The sequence below is a fragment of the Aythya marila genome (genome assembly GCF_965140915.1).
Source record: "Aythya marila genome assembly, chromosome: 27".
Lineage (NCBI taxonomy): Eukaryota > Metazoa > Chordata > Aves > Anseriformes > Anatidae > Aythya > Aythya marila.
Window position 1 is genome coordinate 4,479,145 of NC_139068.1, and position 18,490 is coordinate 4,497,634.

General features: G+C 69.2%; 2 protein-coding genes across 3 annotated transcripts; one reads left to right on the top strand and one right to left on the bottom strand.

The window, feature by feature from the left end:
- The first annotated feature begins 769 nt into the window (after positions 1-769).
- Positions 770-11,914, top strand: SSBP4 (single stranded DNA binding protein 4). The gene is made up of 17 exons (XM_082780174.1): positions 770-867; positions 968-1,029; positions 2,103-2,187; positions 6,996-7,085; positions 7,557-7,640; positions 7,764-7,823; positions 7,947-8,016; positions 8,137-8,207; positions 8,833-8,900; positions 9,049-9,094; positions 9,178-9,213; positions 9,320-9,374; positions 9,507-9,577; positions 9,701-9,779; positions 10,043-10,071; positions 10,869-10,970; positions 11,263-11,914. Exons 4-17 carry the CDS (start codon positions 7,023-7,025, stop codon positions 11,290-11,292), a joined length of 864 nt encoding a protein of 287 aa, XP_082636300.1. The 5' UTR covers positions 770-867; positions 968-1,029; positions 2,103-2,187; positions 6,996-7,022; the 3' UTR covers positions 11,293-11,914.
- A 1,135-nt stretch (positions 11,915-13,049) lies between these two features.
- On the bottom strand, positions 13,050-17,898 carry ISYNA1 (inositol-3-phosphate synthase 1). Of its 2 annotated transcripts, none has more exons than XM_082780173.1 (11): positions 17,848-17,898; positions 16,714-16,838; positions 16,438-16,599; positions 16,165-16,294; positions 15,892-16,085; positions 15,642-15,791; positions 15,340-15,555; positions 15,065-15,229; positions 14,862-14,975; positions 14,516-14,733; positions 13,050-13,322 (listed from the first exon to the last, which is right to left on the bottom strand). In XM_082780173.1, exons 2-11 carry the CDS (start codon positions 16,825-16,827, stop codon positions 13,106-13,108), a joined length of 1,680 nt encoding a protein of 559 aa, XP_082636299.1. In that variant the 5' UTR covers positions 16,828-16,838; positions 17,848-17,898; the 3' UTR covers positions 13,050-13,105. The 2 variants fall into 2 exon arrangements, with proteins under 2 accessions (XP_082636299.1, XP_082636298.1); XM_082780172.1 differs by lacking the exon at positions 17,848-17,898 and adding an exon at positions 17,445-17,558.
- Between the last annotated feature and the right edge of the window lie 592 nt (positions 17,899-18,490).

The window sequence follows — 18,490 nt, forward strand, 5'->3', positions numbered from 1 at the left end:
GGTAAAGGGGGGTTATGGGGGGGTAATGGGGGTTATGGGGGGGTTCCGGGGGGGTTAAAGGGGTGGGGGGACAGCGGCGCCCCGCCCCCCTCCGTGTTAAGGGGGGGGGTCTGGGGTTGCTCCCGGGGGTGCCCCCCCACCACGGTGTCCCCGCCACCCCCCCGGTGTCCCCCTAAACCCCCCCCCAAAAGAGTGTCCCCCCCCAGGATGTGTCGTGTCCCCCCCCCCCCGGCTCTGTGTCCCCGCGGGTGGGGGGGGCACCGGGAAGGGTCGGGGGCTGGGGGGGGGAGGTGGGGGGCTGGGGGGGGTCAGGGGGGTCGGGGGGGGGTTAAGGGGGTGGGGGGGGCACCCCCTGCTCGGGCCCTTCAGGCCCTGTGTGGTCCCACCCCGATGGGGGGGGGTCGGGGTCACCCAGGGGGGGGGGTCGGGGTCACCCCTGGGGCTCGGGGTCACCGTGGGGGGGTGGGGGGGGGGCTCGGGGTCACCCCCCCGGGGTGAGCTCCAGCAGGCAGCAGCAGCCCCCGCTCCATAACAACCCATTAATTGCAGCCCCCCCCAACCCTAAATCCCCCCCCCGTGCCCCCCCCCGTGTCCTCCCCCCCTTATATCCCCCCCCCCACGTCCCCAGGTGCCACCCCCAGCTGGGACCAGGGGCTTCACCCCCCTCCACCCCCCCCCCCAAGGCTCACGGTTGGGGGGGTGGCAGCCACCCGTGGCCCCCCCCAGGGTGTCCCCACGGCCCCCCCAGGGTGTCCCCGTGCCCCCCCCCCGGTGACACCCCGGTGCCCCCCCCAGGCTGGCTCTCTACGTCTACGAGTACCTCCTGCACGTGGCGCCCAGAAATCCGCCCAGACCTTCCTGTCCGAGGTAAGACCCCCCCCACCTTGTCCCCTGGGGGGGGGCACACTCAGTGACCCCCCCTCAGCGGCGTGTGACCCCCCCACGTCCCCATCAACCCCCCCCCCAGATCCGATGGGAGAAGAACATCACGCTGGGCGAGCCGCCGGGCTTCCTGCACTCCTGGTGGTGGTAAGCCCCCCCCCGGGACCCCCCCTTTTTAATTTGCCCCCCCCCCTTTTTAATTTGCCCCCCCCTTTTTTATGTACCCCCCCCCCATGCTCTCCACTGGCCCCAGGCTTTGCCACGTCCCCCCCCCCCCACAACGTCCCCAGGTGTCACCTCGCACCCCCCATCACTGCTTTGCCCCCCCCCCCCAAAAAAATTTCCCAAATTGCCCCCCCCCAAAAAATATCCCAAATAGCCCCCCCCAAAGCCCAGCCTTGGCCCTTCCAGCTGGATCCAATTTGGGGAAAATAAAAAAAAAAAGAGCAGGGAGAGAGCGAGGGGGGGGGATAAAAAAGGGGGGGGGGGGGCTCAGGTCCTGTCCCCCCCCCCTCCAAAGGGGGGTGCTCTGGGTGAGGGGGGGGGGGCACGGACACCCCCGGGGGGGGGGCGCTGGCAGCCAGGAGCAAGAAATTGGGGGATTTATGGAGGCACCGGGTGTGGGGGGGGGGCTGTCTGTCTGCCCCCCCCCAGCCCCATAAAAATCTGCCCCCCCCCCCAAAAAAAAATCAGGGGGCTCCGGGCTGCACCCCAATACACGCCCCCCCCCCCAGGGGATCCCCTTGGGGCATGGTTTGGGGGGGGCTGGGGATGAAATGGGGAGGGGGGGGGTTAATTTTTTTTTTTATTATTTTTTTTTTTTGGGGGGGGGGGGGGGGCAAGCAGCGGGGGCCCCCCCCCCCCCCCCCCCCCGGGGGCTGCTGCAGCCCTGATGTAAAGCCCCAGGAATTTGGGCTGCGGCCGCTCCGAGCGACCGTTTCCAGGGCAAACACCGCAGCCTTGGGGGGGGGGCCCCGCGTTCCTCGGGGTTTGGGGGGGGGATTTTTTTTTTTGGGGGGGGGGTCCCGGTCTCCCCCCCCCCATCCCACCCCACGCCAGTGCCACGGGCGCAGCCCCCGGCACCACGATGCCTGCGCCCCCCCCGGCACCACCGGGATGCTCGCCCAATTTGGGGGTCTGGAGGCTTTGCGGGGGGGGTCACTGGGATTTTTTTTTTGGGGGGGGGCTGATTTTTTTTATGTCCCCCCCCGCCCCCCCAGCGTCTTCTGGGACCTGTACTGCGCCGCCCCCGACCGCCGCGAGACCTGTGAGCACTCGAGCGAGGCCAAAGCCTTCCACGACTACGTGAGTCCTGCTGGATTTTTTTTTGGGGGGGGGGGGGCACACACATGGACGGGTCCCCCCACACCTTAAACCCCCCCCCCCGGGGTTGTAGGGACAGCGGGGGGGGGCACCGGGGGGGTGGCAGTGCCGTGGCACCGCCGGCGCGCTTGGGGTTAAGGCGGTGCCGTGGCGCTGACCTATTTTGCGCAGCACCCGGAGGGGTAATCCCAGGGGGGGGGGGCCCAGCTGTGACCCCCCCCCCAGCCCCAGGACCCCCCCTCGGTGCTGAGCTCAGCCCCCAGGTGCCACCTGCCTCCCCCCCCAGCCCCCCTCCCCGCGGGGAGGGCACCGGGGTGACCCCGATGGGGCGAGCGTCCCCGTAGGGGCACGGGGTTGGGGGGGGATTTGGGGTTGCCCCCCCCCCAAAAAAAACAATCTGTGGGGACATCTGGAGTGCTGCGCCCCCCCTCACACATCGTGGGCACGGTGGCCTCAATGGGGTCCCCGTGGGGTGTCCCCTGTCCCCAAATGGGGGGTGGCACTGGGGGCCCCCCCCCCCCCCTCTCCGGCTCCGTCCCTGTTCCGTGTCGGCACGGGGTTGGGGGGGGGGGGGGGGGAGGTGGGTTAATTAGTGGGGTGCAATTAACAGGGCGGCCCCGGGGGATGTGGGATCTGCGGGGGTGTGGGGGGATGTGGGGTGGAGGAGGGTGTGGGGTCCTGGGGGGTCTGTGGGGTCCTGGGGGGTCCTGTGGGGTCTGGGTCCTGAGGGATGCGGAGGGTGTGGGGTGCTGCGGGGTCTGGGGTCCTGGGGGGGTCCTGAGGGATCCTGGGGGGTCCTGGGGTGTCCTGGGGGGTCCTGTGGGGTGCAGGGCGCTGTGGGGTCTTGCAGGATCCGTGGTCCCGAGGGGTGCGGGATGAGGGCTGTGGGGTGCGGGGTCCTGTGGGATCTGCGGTCCCGAGGGGGGGCCCCATGGGATGAAGGGCACGGGGTGCTGCGGGATGAGCGATGCCCCACGGGATGCCCCACGGGATGCCCTATAGATGCAGGAAGCCCCCCGGGGTGCGGGACACCCCATGGGGCACAGGATCCCCTACAGGGATTTGGGGTGCCCCATGGGGTGCGGGTCCCCGTGGTCCCCTTGGCACCGCGCGGTGCCCCGGCAGGGCGCAGAAGCGGCACCCACAAACAAAAACCCTTCACCCCCCCCACCCCACCCCCACCCCCCCCCGCAATCTGTGGGTGCTCAGCACCCCCCCACCCCATTCCCAGGCTCAATGTGTGGGTGTGGGGGGGGAATTATTTAGGGTCGGGGGGGGGGGGGGGGCACCATCCACGTGCCATGGGGCCGCGCGCGCGGGTGCCGCAGCCACCCCTGGCGGCACCGGTGCGGGGGGCTGCAGGCAACAGCAGGGCCCCCCCCCTCACCGTGTGTGCCCCCCCCTCACCGTGCGTGCCCCCCCTTGTCGTGTGTGCCCCCCCCCTCGTTTTATGGCCCCCCCGTGCCGGAATTAATGAGGCCGGCGGTGCGGTGACGCCGGGGACGCGGCGCGGGTCAGGCCCCGTTGCCATGGCACTGCTGCCTCCCGCATGGCACTGGGGACAAGGGGGGGGCGCTCGGGGGGGTCGGGGGGGACTTTTTTAGGGGGGGCGACCCCCCCTCTAAACCCCCCCCCCCACCCACAAAGCTCAGCCCCACGGGACCCCCGGCGTGCGCCCCTGTGCGCAGCGGGGTTGGCGGCGCCGTGGCACCGAGCGGGGGGGGCCTCGCTTTTCCCTTGGGTGCTGCCTGGCTGTGCCCCCCCCTCTGCCCCCCCCCCACAATCGGTGCATGCTTGGGGACCCCCCCCGTCCCCCCCCCACCCCCCAAACCACCCTCGGTGCCCCCATGGGCACGGTGACCCCACGTGGGGATGCGCCGTGGCAGCGCCGACCCCAAAGGTAGCAGGGTTATGGGGGGGGGGCAGCACCGAGGGGCCCCCCCAGCCCAGCTCGGGGGCTGCTGCCCCCCCCCCTCGGCTGTGTCCCCCCCCCATTTTCTCCCTCCTGACCTTGATGCCTGCAGGAGGAGCCGAAACTCCCCAACCTGTTGCCATGGCAACTCCTGCTTTGCATCACTGGGCTGGGAGCGAGGGGGGGGGAGTGGGGGGGGGGGGGCCCGATCCTGCCCCCACCATGGGCTGAGGCTGGGGGGGGGATGGGGGGCGAGGGGGGGGGGGGACAGCGACGCCCCCACCTCGGGCTGGAGGCCGGGCACCGACCTCTATGGGGTCAGGACCCGGCACCCCAAAATGTGGGGCTGGGGGCACCCCCCACACCCTCACCCTGGGGGGGGGCAGCGTGGGGGGGTCCCCAGGGGGGGTTGGGGGGGTTGTCCCCCCCCCCCCCCAGGCAGGGCTGTCACTGGCACCCTGTGCCCCCTTGGAGCACCCTGGGGTGGGGGGGGGGGGTGGCACCAGGACAGGGCCCTGGGGGGGACCCCCTGTGAGGGTGGGGGGGGGGGTGGGGGGGTGCTGGGGGGGGCCTCGGTGGTGGGTACAGGGATGGGAAATGGGGGGGGCACCGTGGGGGGGGCTTCATGATCAGTGCTGGGGGGGCACCATGGGGTGGGTTCCATGGTGGGTGCTGTGCTGGGGGGCTCTGGGGGGGGTTTTGGGGGGGGGCTCCGTAAGGGGTTGAGTGCTGGGGGGGCTCCGAGGGGGGCTCTGGGATGGGCTCAGTGCTGGGCTCGGGGGGGGGTGTAGGGATGGAGAGCGGGGGGGGCACCCTGGTGACCCCATAAGGGACCCCATAAGGGGTGGGCACGGTGGTGGTGCAGCGATGGAGACCGGGGGGGGGGGGGGGGGGCTCCATGGGGGGGCTCCAGGGGGGGGCCACGGTGATGGGGGGGGGTCTCCAGACTGGACCCCATGGTGCTGAGCTCCCCATTGAGCCCTAAAGCAGCCCCCCCCATTGACCCCCCCCCCATTGAACCCCGAGCTGAGCACCCCGACACCCCCCTGGGCGCCCCACTGCGCACCGTGCGCCCCCCCCCCATCAAATTCACCCCCCCAAACCCCCCCAAACCCCTCCAGCTTTGGGGTGGGGGGGATGCGCCAGGTGCCCCCCCAACCCCCTGCACCCAAACGAGGGCCTGGGGGGGGGGGGGGGCGTCGGGGGGCGAGGGGTTAACGGGAGGAATGCGCGGGGGCTGGGGGGGCGCTGGGGGGGGGCGCTTCCATGGGGGGGCCGCGGCTGCTGGCCCCCGGCGCTGTTGCTTTTGGCTGCCTGCACAGAGCCTCCATTGTCTTGCAAATGATTTGTGCCTGGCTGCAAAGTGAGTTCAGCTGGGCCCGGCCCCGAGTAATTTTTTATTTTTTTTTTTTTTGGGGGGGGGGGCAAAAAAAAGAAAGGGATGGGGGGCGCCGAACCCGCAGCGCCCGCGGCCCTACAGCGCGCCCACCGCGGGGTCGTGGGGTAGGGACCCCCCCAAACACACCCCGAAACCCAAAAGGTTGGGGCCCTGCCTGCTGTTGTGACCCCTGGGGGGGGGCTGTGTGTGTGCCGTGGGGGGGGGGGGCAGGGCGCGCGGTGTCACCCGTGACCCCTGCGTGGCGCACGGTCTGGCACCGGGTGTCACCCGTGTCCTCGGTGCGCCCCCGGTGCCTGGGGTGACCCCAACCCGTGTGCTGTGACCCCCCCGCGCCCCTGTCACCCCCCCCGTGCCCCCTGTCACCCCCCGTGCCCCCTGTCACCCCCCCTTCCCCGGTGCCACCCCCTCCCCGGTGCCACCCCGGTGCCAAGCGTCACCCCCCACCCGCTGTCACCCGCTGTGCCCCCCCCGCACCCCCCTCCCAGACGCCACCACCCCAACCCGTGTCCCCCCCCCCGCCTCCAGCAGCACCCATGGGGGCCCCCAGCAGCCCCCTACCCACGGTGACATTGGGGGCATCAGGGCAGGGCCCCCCGCCGGGGGGGGGGGCGCACGGTGACCGTGCCCCACGGGTGCCAACGGGGGGCTGCACCCCCCCACCTTTCCCCCCCTCTCCCTCCCCTCCATCTCCCGCTGGTGGGGGCCCCACGGAGGCCCCCTCCGGCTCCCCCAGCGCGGAGGGGGCAGCGCCAGGCCCCCCCCCACCCCCTTTTTTTTTTTAATCCCCCCCCCCCTTTTTCCTCCCCCTTCTCCTCCTCCTCTCCAAATTGAAACCAGTTGTGGCAGAGACAGCGCGAGGGGCCGAGCCGGAAAGCCAGCGCATTCCTCCCCGTTTAATAGCTCCCCCCGGACCCCAGCCGGCAGGCGAGAGGGGCCAGGGCCCCCCGCCCCCCCCGCCTGGCCCCCCCCCGAGCCACCGGGCTCAACCAACCCCCCCGGGACCCCCCCAAACCCCCCCCCAAAGCCCCCAGGGCAGGGAGCGCCCCGGTTCTCCCCTGCGCTGCCCTCTTGCTCGCGCGCTTGACCCCAGCAGCTCCTGGCTCCTCTTGTGGGGGGGGGACAGGAGGCCGGGGGGGGGGACACCGGGTGGCCCTGGGGCTGCTGACAGATGGGACAGTGTCGGCAGAGGGGGGGCGAGGTGGTGGCTTCCCCCCCCCCGGTGCCCCCCAGCCCTCTCTCGTGCGCCCCCCCCCCCGGTGCCGCGCGGTGCAGATGGATCGAGGGCGGCTTCGTGGGGCGCAGCTGGGGGGGGGGGCCGGGGGTGGCCACCTGCGCACCTGGGGGGGGTTGTAACACCGTGGGGGGGTGGGTGACACCGTGGGGGGGTTGGTAGCACCGGGGGGTGGGTCGGTGACATTTGGGGGAGGGGGCCAGGATGCGCCCCCCCCCCCCCAGTGCTGAGCTCCCCTTTCCCCGCAGAGCGCAGCGGCGGCGCCCAGCCCGGTGATGGGGAACCTGCCCCCCAGCGACGGCATGGCGGGGGGGCCCATGCCCCCCGGCTTCTTCCAGGTACCCCCCCCCCCAACCTCAGGGAGCTGTTTTTTTTTTGGGGGGGGGGCAGCACACAGCTTGGGGGGGTGCGGGTGCTGTGGGGGGGCTGCTTGTGCACGCAGGAGCGTGCGTGCGTGTGCATGGATGCGCATGGAGAGGGGGGGGGACGTGCATGCATGTTTGGGGGGGGGGGCACGGAGCACCGTGTGCGTGGGGGGGGGGCACGCGTGTCCTGCAGGGCCCCCCCCCGTGTGCTGTGAGCGTGCAAGGCCACGTGTGCACGTGTGAACACGCGTGTGAGCGCACGCACCCCGTGCGCCCCTTTGGCAAGGGGGTGGGGGGCCCCCCCATGCTGCAGCCCAGACCCCCCCCATCAGCCCCAATCCCCCCCACACCCACCCAGGGGGTGTGTGTGCATTGGGGGGGGCCCCCCCTCGCCCCCCCCCCAGCCCCCCCCCAGCCCCGTAACCCTTCCTCTTTCTCTCCAAGGCGCCTCCGGGCTCGCAGCCGTCGCCGCACGCCCAACCTCCCCCCCACAACCCCGCCGCCCCCATGATGGGGCCGCACGCCCAGGTAAGGTTGGGTGCCCCCCCCCCATCCCACAGCAGCACCCCAACACCCCCCCTGACCCCCCCTGACCCCCAAATTTTGCCCCCCCCCCCCCAAATCTCACTGCTCTGCTCCCCTCTCTCGCAGCCCTTCATGTCCCCCCGCTACCCCGGCGGCCCCCGGCCCGCGCTCCGGATGCCGAACCAGGTGAGTGCCCCCCCCCCCACACCCCCCCACCCCAAATCGGTGCAGACCCCACCCCACACACCCCACCTGACCCCCCCACACCCTATCTGACCCCCCCCACTCATATATCTGCCCCCCCCACAGCCCCCCGTGGGTGTCCCCGGCTCCCAGCCGCTGCTGCCCAACGCCATGGACCCGGCCACGCGGTCGCAGGGTGAGTGGGGGCTCCGTGCCCCCCCCCCCCATAACACTTTTGGGGTCCCCCCCCCACCCCAAAAAGAAGAAAGTGCCGGGGGGCCCCCCCCAGGCTCACCCCCTCCCTCGTTCTGTGCAGGGCATCCCAACATGGGGGGCCCGATGCAGCGCATGAACCCCCCCCGGGGCATGGCCGGCATGGCGCCCCAGGTGAGGGGGGATTGGGATTGGGATTGGGATTGGGATTGGGATTGGGATGGGATTGGGATTGGGATGGGATGGGGATTGGAGGGGGTTGGGGATGGGGATTGGGTGGGGTTGAGATGGGGATTGGGGATGGGATGGGAATGGGATTGGGTTGGGGTGGGATTGGGATTGGGAATGGGATTGGGATGGGGTGGAGATGGGATTGGGTTGGGATGGGGACAGGATTGGGATAGGGGGCGGGATGGGATTGGGGATGGGATGGGGATTGGATGGGGCTGAGATTGGGGTTGGAATGGGATAGGGATGGGGTTGGGTTTGGGATTGGGATGGGAACGTGGTTGGGATGGGGATGGAGAATGGGATGGGAATGGGGTTGGGATGGGGAATGGGATTGGGATTGGGATGGGGATTGGGTGGGGTTGAGATTGGGATGGGATAGGGTTGGAATTGGGATGGGGAATGGGAACAGGGATGGGATTGGGATGGGGATGGGGAATGGGGTGGAATGGGGTGGGATGGGGATGGGGCCCAGGAATGGGGACAGGGATGGGGACAGGGTTGGGGCTGGGGCTGGGGGGGGGTCCCGGCCCCCCCTCAGCCCCCCTGAGCCCCCCCCCTTTCCCCCCAGACCTACGGCAGCGGGATGCGCCCCCCCCCCAGCTCGCTGGCCGGCCCCGGCATGCCCACCATGAACATGTAAGGGTCTGCCCCCCCCCGCCCCCCCCCCAAAAAAAATCCCCCCCCAGCTCCCTGGGGGCCAGACATGGCTGGGGGGGGGCAGAATTTATTTTTTTTGGGGGGGGGGGCACACGGATGAGCCCCCCCCCCCAATGTTCCCATCCAGGGGTCCCGGCGGCCGCGGTCCGTGGCCAAACCCCAACGCCAACTCCGTAAGTATTTGGGGGGGGGGGGTGGAAATAAGGGGAGGGGGCTGTGCCCCCCCCATGCTGACCCTTTTTGCCCCCCCCCCCAGATTGCCTACTCCTCCTCGTCCCCCGGGAACTACGTGGTGAGTACCGGGGGGGCTCTGGGGGGGCTCAGGATGGGCTGCTCTGCTTGCACCCCCCCCCTCCGTGCCCCCCCCCATTCTGATGTGCCCCCCCCCCAATTCCCAGGGCCCCCCCGGGGGCGGTGGCCCCCCCGGCACCCCCATCATGCCCAGCCCCGGAGGTGAGTGTCAATGGGATGGGGATACAGGGGGGGGGTTTGGGGGGGTCCCCTTGCATTATGCTTGGGGTGGGGGGGGTGGGGGGCACCACAAGCGTTGCCCCCCCCCAAAAAACCCCCCCGTGGCCCCCCCAGACTCCACCAACTCCAGTGAGAACATGTACACCATGATGAACCCCATCGGCCCGGCGGGGACCCGGCCCAACGTGAGTGCCCTGGGGGGGGGGACAGGGGACAAGGGGGGGCTCTGTGTGGGGGGGCACGACCCCCAGCAGTGCCCCCAACCCCCCCCTTTTTTTTTTTTTTTTTTTTCCCCCCCCCCTTTGCAGTTCCCGATGGGGCCGGGGCCGGAGGGACCCATGGGCGGCATGAGCGCGATGGAGCCCCACCACATGAACGGCTCCTTAGGTGGGTGCCCCCCCCCCAAAAAAAAATAAAATAAATAAAATAAAATAAAATTTTGGACCCCCCCACCCCAAAACCGAGGTCCTGGCGGTGCCCCCCCCCCCCCAGGAGCATCCTGCGGGCCGTGAGCTCCATCTGGGGGCTGCCGGGCACCGCGCAGGCAAGGATGGGGACGTGGGGGGGGGGCACAAGGGGGGGTTTTTTGGGGGGGGGGGGCACAGGCAGGGGTGGGGGTGCCCCTAATGGTGCTGCCGGTGTCCTTGCAGGCTCTGGGGACATGGACGGGCTGCCAAAGGTGAGTGCGGAGACCCCATGTGCTGGGGGGGGGCCCTGGCTCCAGGACCCTCCCCCCCCCACACACACACACAACCCCATTCACCGGGACCCCCCCCCATGCACCGGAACCCGCCCCCCCATGCACTGGGACCCCCCCACACCTCACACCATGCATTGGGGGGACCCCATGCAGCAGCACCCCCCCCCAATGGACCGGGACCCCCCCCCAAAGCACCGGGACCCCCATGCACTGAGCCCCCCCCCCCATGCAGCAGCACCCCCCTGACCCTGGGCACCACTGGGGACCCCCCCCATTAACTGGGACCCCCATGCAATGAGCCCCCCCCATATACTGAGACCCCCACACACACACTGACCCCCCCCATGCACTGAGACCCCCCCCCATGCACAGGGACCCCCTTTACATTGCCCCCCCATGACCCTGAGCACGCCCCCCATTAACTGGGACCCCCATGCAAGGAGCCCCCCCCAAGACTGACCCCCCCCCCGTGCACTGACCCCCCCCCCATGCACAGGGACCCCTTTTACATTGCCCCCCCCAACCCTGGGCACCACTGGGGACCCCCCCCCCATTAACTGGGACCCCTGTACACTGCCCCCCCCGTAAACTGACCCCCCCAATACTGACCCCCCCATGCACTGACACCCCCCCCCCCACAAATCCACCCCCATACCCCCCCCAACCCCCCCCCCACCCCCCCAACCCCCCCCACATCCCCCCCACACCCCCCCCACGCCCCCCCCTTATCATTTCCTTATCATTTATTTATCCTTTATTTCCCCCCCCCCCCGCAGAGCTCTCCCAGTAACCTTGGGGGGCTGAGCAACCCCCCCGGCACCCCCCGGGACGACGCGGAGCTGGGCACCAATTTCTTAAACCCCTTCCAAAGCGACAGCGTAAGGGACCCCCCCGCGGGAAACCCCCCCCCCCACCACAAAACCCCACCCCCGGGGGGGCAAACGGCGAGGGAGGGGGGGTCGGGATCCCCCCCAGCTGCCTTTTTTTTGGGGGGGGGGGGGGGGCAGGCTGTGGGAGAGCAGCCGCAGAGGACGGGACCCCCCCCTTTTGCCTCCCCTAGCACCTAAGCTCGGTGGTGTGCCCCTCCCAAAAAAAAAATGCCCCCCCCCCCAAAAAAAATGCCCCCCCCCGGCCCCGCTAACCCCCCCGTGTCTCCGCTCTCTCTCTTAGTACTCGCCCAGCATGACAATGAGCGTGTGAGCCCAGCGCCCGACGCCGGCCGAGAACCCGACGCCCCCCCCCCGCGGTGCCAAAAAAAAAAATGTATTTAATACCCCCCCCCCAAAAAAAAAAAAAAAAAATTCAGCTCCCCCCCCTAAAAAAAAAAATAATTAATAATAATAATTAGCATCGGCAGCGAGCGATAGACAGGTGCCCCCCCCCCGCAGCACCCTATGGGGGGGGGCACTCTATGGGGGGGGGCATCCTATGGGGTGGGGGGGGCACCCTGGGGGGGGGCTGGCACCGCAGGCAGGAGGGAGCAACCCCCCCCCTGCTCTTTTCACACCCCCACCCAGTGCTGCTGGGGGGGGGAATTGGGGATAGGTATTTATTTGGGGGGGGTTGCTGTGCTGTGTGCCCCCCCCCCAAAAAAAAAAAAACAAAGCGTGCTGCCCAGCTGGGGCACTGCGCTCGATTGCAATTAGCAGAGATGCTAATGAGCGATGTCATTTTGCCCCCCCCCCCATCTCATTATAAAAGAGGGGGGGGGCAGCCAAATGCTGGCCCTGCCATAGCCCCGGGGGGGGGATTTTGGGGGGTGGGGGGGGGGCACACAGCCAGCACAGCCCCCCCCCCAGCTGGGTGAGGCACCCCCAAACCAAGCTTAGTGGGGGGGGGGGGGGTACAAGCCAAACCCCCCCCCCCATGGAGCATCCCCCCCCCCAGCACTCTATAGGGCAGGCCCCAGTGCAGAGCAACCCCCCCCCTGCCCCCCCTCCCCAAATTATCCCCCCCCCCCCAATACTTTGGTAGCGAACCAGCCCCGGGGGGGGGGGGGACGGCTCCTGACCCCCCCCCAGCCCCGTCTGTGTGCTCAGCCAGCACTGTGATCTTCCTGCCCCCCCCCACCCCGAGCGCCAGACCGGGGCCCCCCCCCCCCCTCCCCTTATTCCCCCCCCCCCCAAGGGACCACTTTAAAAAAAAAACTTTAATATGAAGGATTTCTTTTTTCTCCTTTTTCTCCTCTTTTATAACAGAAAGGACCTCAGCCCCCCCCCCACGACCCCCCCATGACCCCCCCCATCCATCCGCCGTGCACCCCCCCCCATCAGGCAGAGAGTGGGGGGGGCTGCCCCGTAGTCGTTGTGTAGGGAGAGCGTGACCCCCCCCCCCATACCTAGCCCCCCCCCCAGCCTTTAGCCCCTCGAAAAAAAACTCGAAAAAAAAGAATTAAAAAAAAAAAAAAAAAGGGAAAAAAAAGAAAAAAAATCGTTAAAAATTAAAAAAAAAAAAAACGGAAAAAAAAAAAAAAAAAGGGATAAAAAATCCCCAAAAAATCAAAAAAAATGAAAAAAAAAAAAAAAACCACAAAACCGACCCTGCATCAATAAATGTAATTTGATTTTTTTCAGGAAAAAAGGTTTTCGGCTCCTCCTGGGGGGTCTGGGGGGGGGCAAAATGGGGGGGGGGGCAGGAACCAGGTGAGACGGGGCTGGGGGGGGGGGCACTGCGGGTTTATTGCCATGGGGGGGGCTGGGGGGGGGGTACAAAGCTTCACAGTTTCGAGTCGCAGCACCGGGTGCTGCGGGGGGGGGGGGCACAGGTCGCAGCCCCCACCCCCCATATCCACCCCCCCACCCCCTATCCACCCCCCCCCACCCCCTAAAAAGCTCATATAAAATACAAAAAGGCACCCAAATTGGAGGGGGGGGGGGGGCAGGTAGAGCTCCCCCCCCCACATCCCCATACAGCAGAGCCCCCAACCCTGGGGGGGGGCGGGTTGGGGGGGGGGGATTCTGTTTTTTTTTTTGTGTTTTGTTTTTTTTTGGGGTGGGGGGGTCCCCAGCGGGCGTTAGTTGGCCCCGTCGATGTGCAGGGGGGGGCGCGGGGGTCCCGGCCGCGCGGTGCCGGGGCAGGGGTGGCCGTTGAGCTGGGGGGGGGTCGCCGCTTTTTTGGGGGTGAGGGGGCAGGCGGCCCCCCCCGGGCAGGCTCGCTTCGGGCTCAGCGCCGGCCGCTGCATCTTGTGCTCCAGCAGCATGTGGTTCTGGGGGGGCAGCCCCAGGCAGGCCCTGTTTGGGGTGGGGGGGGGGGGAGAAAAAATAGGGTCAGGGGTTTGGGGGGGGGGGCACAGGGACTGGGTGCCAGGAGCTCATGACCCTGGGCACCCCCCATGCAATGGGAATCAATGGGATTGGAGACCCCAAATAGTGGGGATCAAGACCCCATGGTACCCCATGCACTGTGAGCCACCAGGATTGGGGACCCCCCCCCAAAATATTGGGTGCCAGGACCCCATGGCACTGGGTACCCCATGCACCGGGACCCAATGGGATTGGAGACCCCAAAACTTGGGTACCAGGACCCCATATTCCTGGGTACCGCATGTACTGGGACCCATCAGGGTTGGGGACCCCAAATATTGGGTACCGGGACCCCATGACCCTGGGCACCCCATGCACCGGGACCCAATGGGATTGGAGACCCCAAATATTGGGTACCAGGACCCTATGGCCCCGCACACCCCATTCACTGGGACCCACCAAGTTTGGGACCCCCCAAATATTGGGTACCAGGACCCCATGGCACCGGGCACCCCCTGCAGCAGCACCCCGCATGATTGGGGACACTGTTGGGGTCCCATCAGCATCGGGTGCTGGGACCTGCTGGTACTGGGACCAGCAAGGGCTGGGTGCTGGGACCAGTTGGCACCCAGCACCCCCTGCTTTGGGTATGGGGGCTCAGTGGTGTGGGACCCCCCCCCGGGGAATTGGGCACCCCCTGCGTTACGCACCGGGGGCTGCTGGTGGTGGACCCCCCCCCCCGGCATGGGGACCCCCCAAAATTGGGCACCCCCAGCACTGGGACCCCATCAGCACTGGGACCCACTGGTGCTGGGCACCAGGCACCAGTACCCCCCCCACATGGGGTCCAGCACCGGGCACGGGGACCCACCGGTACCGAGCACCCCAAACCTTGGGCACCCCAAACCTCGTGCACCGAGGACCCGCTGGTGCCGGACACCCCCCGCGTTGATCCTGAGCACCCAAGGGTGCCGGCACCCACCGGTGCCAGGCACAGAGCACCACGACCCATGGCTGGGTCTGGCACCCGCAGCCTTGGGGCACCGGGGGGGTGGCACCGAGACCCCCGCACGGCCACCACGGGGGGCACGGAAACCCCAGAAACCTGTCCCAGAGAGCGGAGGGGACCCCGGGACCCCCCAGGAAAGGGGCTCCCTTGGGTGACCCGTGGGTGCGGGTACCTCAGGATGTTCTCGATGCAGCTGCGCTGGCGGAAGAGGGCGTTGACCACGGGGGTGCCCTCGGGGACCAGGGGGGCCTTGCAGAGGAAGGCGACGATGGAGAGGACGCTGTGGAAGCCCTGGAATTCGGGGTCGCCCTCGGTGCAGAAGGTGATGCGCTGGCACAGCTCCGTCAGGATGGCCAGGTCCAGGATGATGGGGCTGGCCAGCAGCGAGTCCTGCGGGCGGCCAGGGGCACGGGGTGAAGCCAAAAAAGCCCCCACCCCAAAAAAAAAAAAAAAAAAAATTTAGGGATGTGCCCCCCCCCCCTCTCTATCCTCTACCCTCCCCAACCGGCCCCGCGCACCTCGCAGGTGTTGTGGATGACGATGGTGTTGGTGCCGCCCATCATGATCTCCGACGTGTACTCGTCCAGCGCCCGCTTGCTGTCCCCCACGTAGGGCACGTATTTGATCACCACCTGCCGAGGGACGCCCCAATCAGCCCCCCCCCGTCACCCCACGGACCCCCTCCCCAAATATCAGCCCCCCCCGCCCCCCCCCAACTCACGCAGTGGTCGGGTTTGTCGTGCGGGCCGTAGAGGACGGGGTTGGCCTGCACCGTGTCGTCCACCACGTTGCTCTTGGAGATCTCCTTGGAGCGGAACTGCTGCGGGGCCGAGAGGTTCTTCCCGTCGTTGTTCCCCAGGTGGTTGTAGCTCACGATGGACTTGGTCTGGGTGGGGGCAGCAGGCGGGTCGACCCCCGGCTCCGTCCCAAACGGGGTAAGGGGGACATCGCGGACGGGCCCCGAGGCGCCGCGCGCGCGGCCCCGTCCCCGCATACCTTGAGCCCGGCGCCCACCAGGAAATCCACCAGCACCGACTTGAGCTTGGTCTGCCCCGACTTGAAGTCGTCGCCGCAGATGAAGACGCGGCGCTGGGCGGCCAGCTCCACCGCGCCCGGCACGAAGGTGTTTTGGGGGGAGCCGTTGATGTAGGCGCAGCCCTCCAGGATGCTGGCCACGGCGAAGAGCGTGGACGGGGACACCTCCAGGCCTCGCTGCGGGGACACGGCGGCACATTGTGTGTGTGTTTGTGCTGTGTGTGGTGTCTGCGTGTCCCCCTCCCTCTCCGCCGTGCCCTCACCTCGATGGCCCGCAGCAGGTTGTCGGCGGTGTCGTTGAGCCCCGGCACCACGTCGCAGAAGCGCTCCGTGTTGGCCGTCCACAGCACGATGACTTTGTCCACCCCGCTGCTCTCCCTGAAGTCCCGGATGTCCCTGCGGATCTGCTCCACCTGCCGTGACCGTGCAACAGGTCAGCACCGTGCCCTTCTTCTCCTCAACCCCCCCGGCTCCGTGCTCCCCCCCCCGTTGTCCCGTCCCCCTCCCCGGCACCTGCTCGGCCTTGGAGCCACGCAGCACATTGTCCGCCCGCTCCTCCTGGTTGGCGGCGATGAACTCGGGGATGTAGATGGAGGGCCGGGGCTTCATCTTCTCCATGTGGGGCCAGAGCTGCTCCTGCAGCGGCCAGTCCAGCACCTCCGCCCGCCGCATGGCCTCGGCCAGGTTCAGCGAGGAGATGTCCCAGCCTGTGGGGGGGGGGAGGACACGACCGTGCCGGTCCCGCACCCCCTGCCCATCACCAGACCCCCCGCCCGCCCCACCTACCGTCGAAGACGATGTCGTTGGGGTGCACCATGGGCAGCAGGTCCCGGAAAGGCACGTAGACATCACCGGTGGGGCCGGTGCCCAGGCACACGGTGGAGGCTTGGAGCAGCGAGCCGTAGTAGTTGGCTTTCTGGGGAGGAGAGCGCGAGGATGAGTGACCGGCCCCCAAAAAACAGGAACCCGGGGCCGCAGCCCCCCTTCCGCAGGACCCAGGTGGGGACGGGACCACCTCAGGCGCCCCCATCCCCGTCGGGGTGCAGCCCGGACACCCACCTTGCGCCCTGTCTTGGTCATCCAGGACAGGCCCAGCCTGTTGGCCAGCACGGCCGCCGTCACCGTGGTGCCGTTGTTGCCTCCCCAGCCCACCAGCATCAGCCCCAGGCGGGGGACCTGCCGCCCCGTGCGGAAGGTGAAGCGGGTGGAGCACGGCCTCACCTGCGTGGCGCAGACACCGGGGAGGTGAGCGAGCACCCAACGGGCCGGACCCCTGGACCCAGTGCCACCAGGCCGGGTGCCGGTGTCCCCGATCCCGCCGTCCCCATCCCGTACCTTGGTGACGCCGTTCTCCTTGCAGACGTGCACGGTGCTGTACGTGTACTTGGCCTCGATGAAGTCCTTGCTGTACGTGACATCGGGGCTCTCCACAAGGAATGTCTCTGCCATTGTTCCTCGAGCTGGAATTGGAGGAAATGGGTGGCACCCCCGGAGCCTGGCACGCCGGGGCCTTCCCCCCCCCACCCCCCATCTCCACCCACCCCGCTGGGACGCGGCTCCAGGGCTGTGCCGCTGGGGACGGCTGGCTCCAAGCCCCTGTCCCTGTCCCTGTCCCCTCCCAGCTCAGCACCGCCGCCCCCAGCCCCAGGACATCACCGAGCCCCCGACAAGCGGGGATGGCACGGGGCAGGCTGTCCCCACTGTCCCCAAAGCCCCCATTGTCCCCAAAATCCCTTCTGTCCCCAAAGTCCCCGCTGTCCCCATCCCCCGGGCAGCAGATGGCACAAGGGACCGGTGCCAGCAGGACCCGGGGTTACCGGGGGTTACCGGGGACAGCACCGGGGCTTCCCGGGGACACCGGGACCGGAGCCAACCCCCCTCCCAGCTCCGTGCCTGGGGGGGGGGCCGGCCCGGAGCGCGCAGCCCGGGGAGGGGACGCGGGGACGCGGCGACCCCGGGGCCGTCCCCAGCAGCTCGGGGCGGGGGTGGGGGGGCGGCAGGAGCCGGGTCCCACCCCGCTCCCATCCCCGCCCCGGTTTGGGAGGCGGTGGGGGGGAGGCACTCACCGGAGCGGGGGGCGCGCAGGAGCCCGGTGCCGGTGGCTGCCCCACGGGGGGATGCGAGCGCGGCTGGGGCTTCCCCTCGGCTCCCGCCGCTTAATCGGCTCCCAGGGCCCGCCCCCCCCCCGGCTCCGCCCAGCCCAAAACTTTCCATCCTCGCCGGACCCCCCCCTCCTTGGTCTCGTCCCCCCCCCCCTCCCGCTCCCGCACGTGCCCCGGTACCGGTGGGGGGTCACCGGGCACGGCCCCAGCTCGCCCCCGGCCACCGCTGCGCTGCGCGCTCCGTGCGCCCCGCACCGGCTCCGTGCGCGCACCAAGGGCAGGGGGTCCCCGGGGAGGGGGTCCCCAGGGGGGATGGGGGTTCCGTGCCCCCCCCACCACCACCACCACCCCCACCCCCGGTTCTCACCGGAGGGGCACGGAGCGGGGCGGGCCGAGCCCTCCCGCAGCGCCTCGCCTCCAGAAGGGGAAGCGGCCGCTGACCCGGGAAGGGGAAGTGGCACCGGGGCCGGGGCCGTCGAGGGGGGGTGTGGGGGGGGGTCCCGCCGCTGCTTTCCGCCCATTCACGGCCCCGGGTCCGGGGTTTCCGGAGCTGCGGGGGATGGGGATGGGGGGGGGGGGGAACCGGAGCTTGCCCTGGGGCATCCCCGAGACCCCCCCTGCAAGGGGACCCCTGGAGCTCCCCAAATGGGGACCTGGAGATCCTGGCACCGTCGCCCCGCAGCACCCCGCACCCTGCAGCCCCCGGCTTGGGCGTCCCAAAGCCCCCATTGTGGGGACCCCGTAACCCCCATCACCATCACCCTGTGGCCCCTGGTTTGGGCATCCCAAAGCCCCCATTTTTGGGGACCCCGCAGCCCCCAGCACCAGCACCCTGCAGCCCCCAGTCTGGGTATCCCAACTCCCCCATTTGGGGGATGACACAGCCCCCGTTACCATCACCCCACAGCCCCCATCACCCCATAGCCCCCAGCTTGGGTATCCCACATCCCATTGCCATCACCCCGCAGCCCCCATCACCCTGTAGCCCCCAGCTTGGACATCCCAAATCC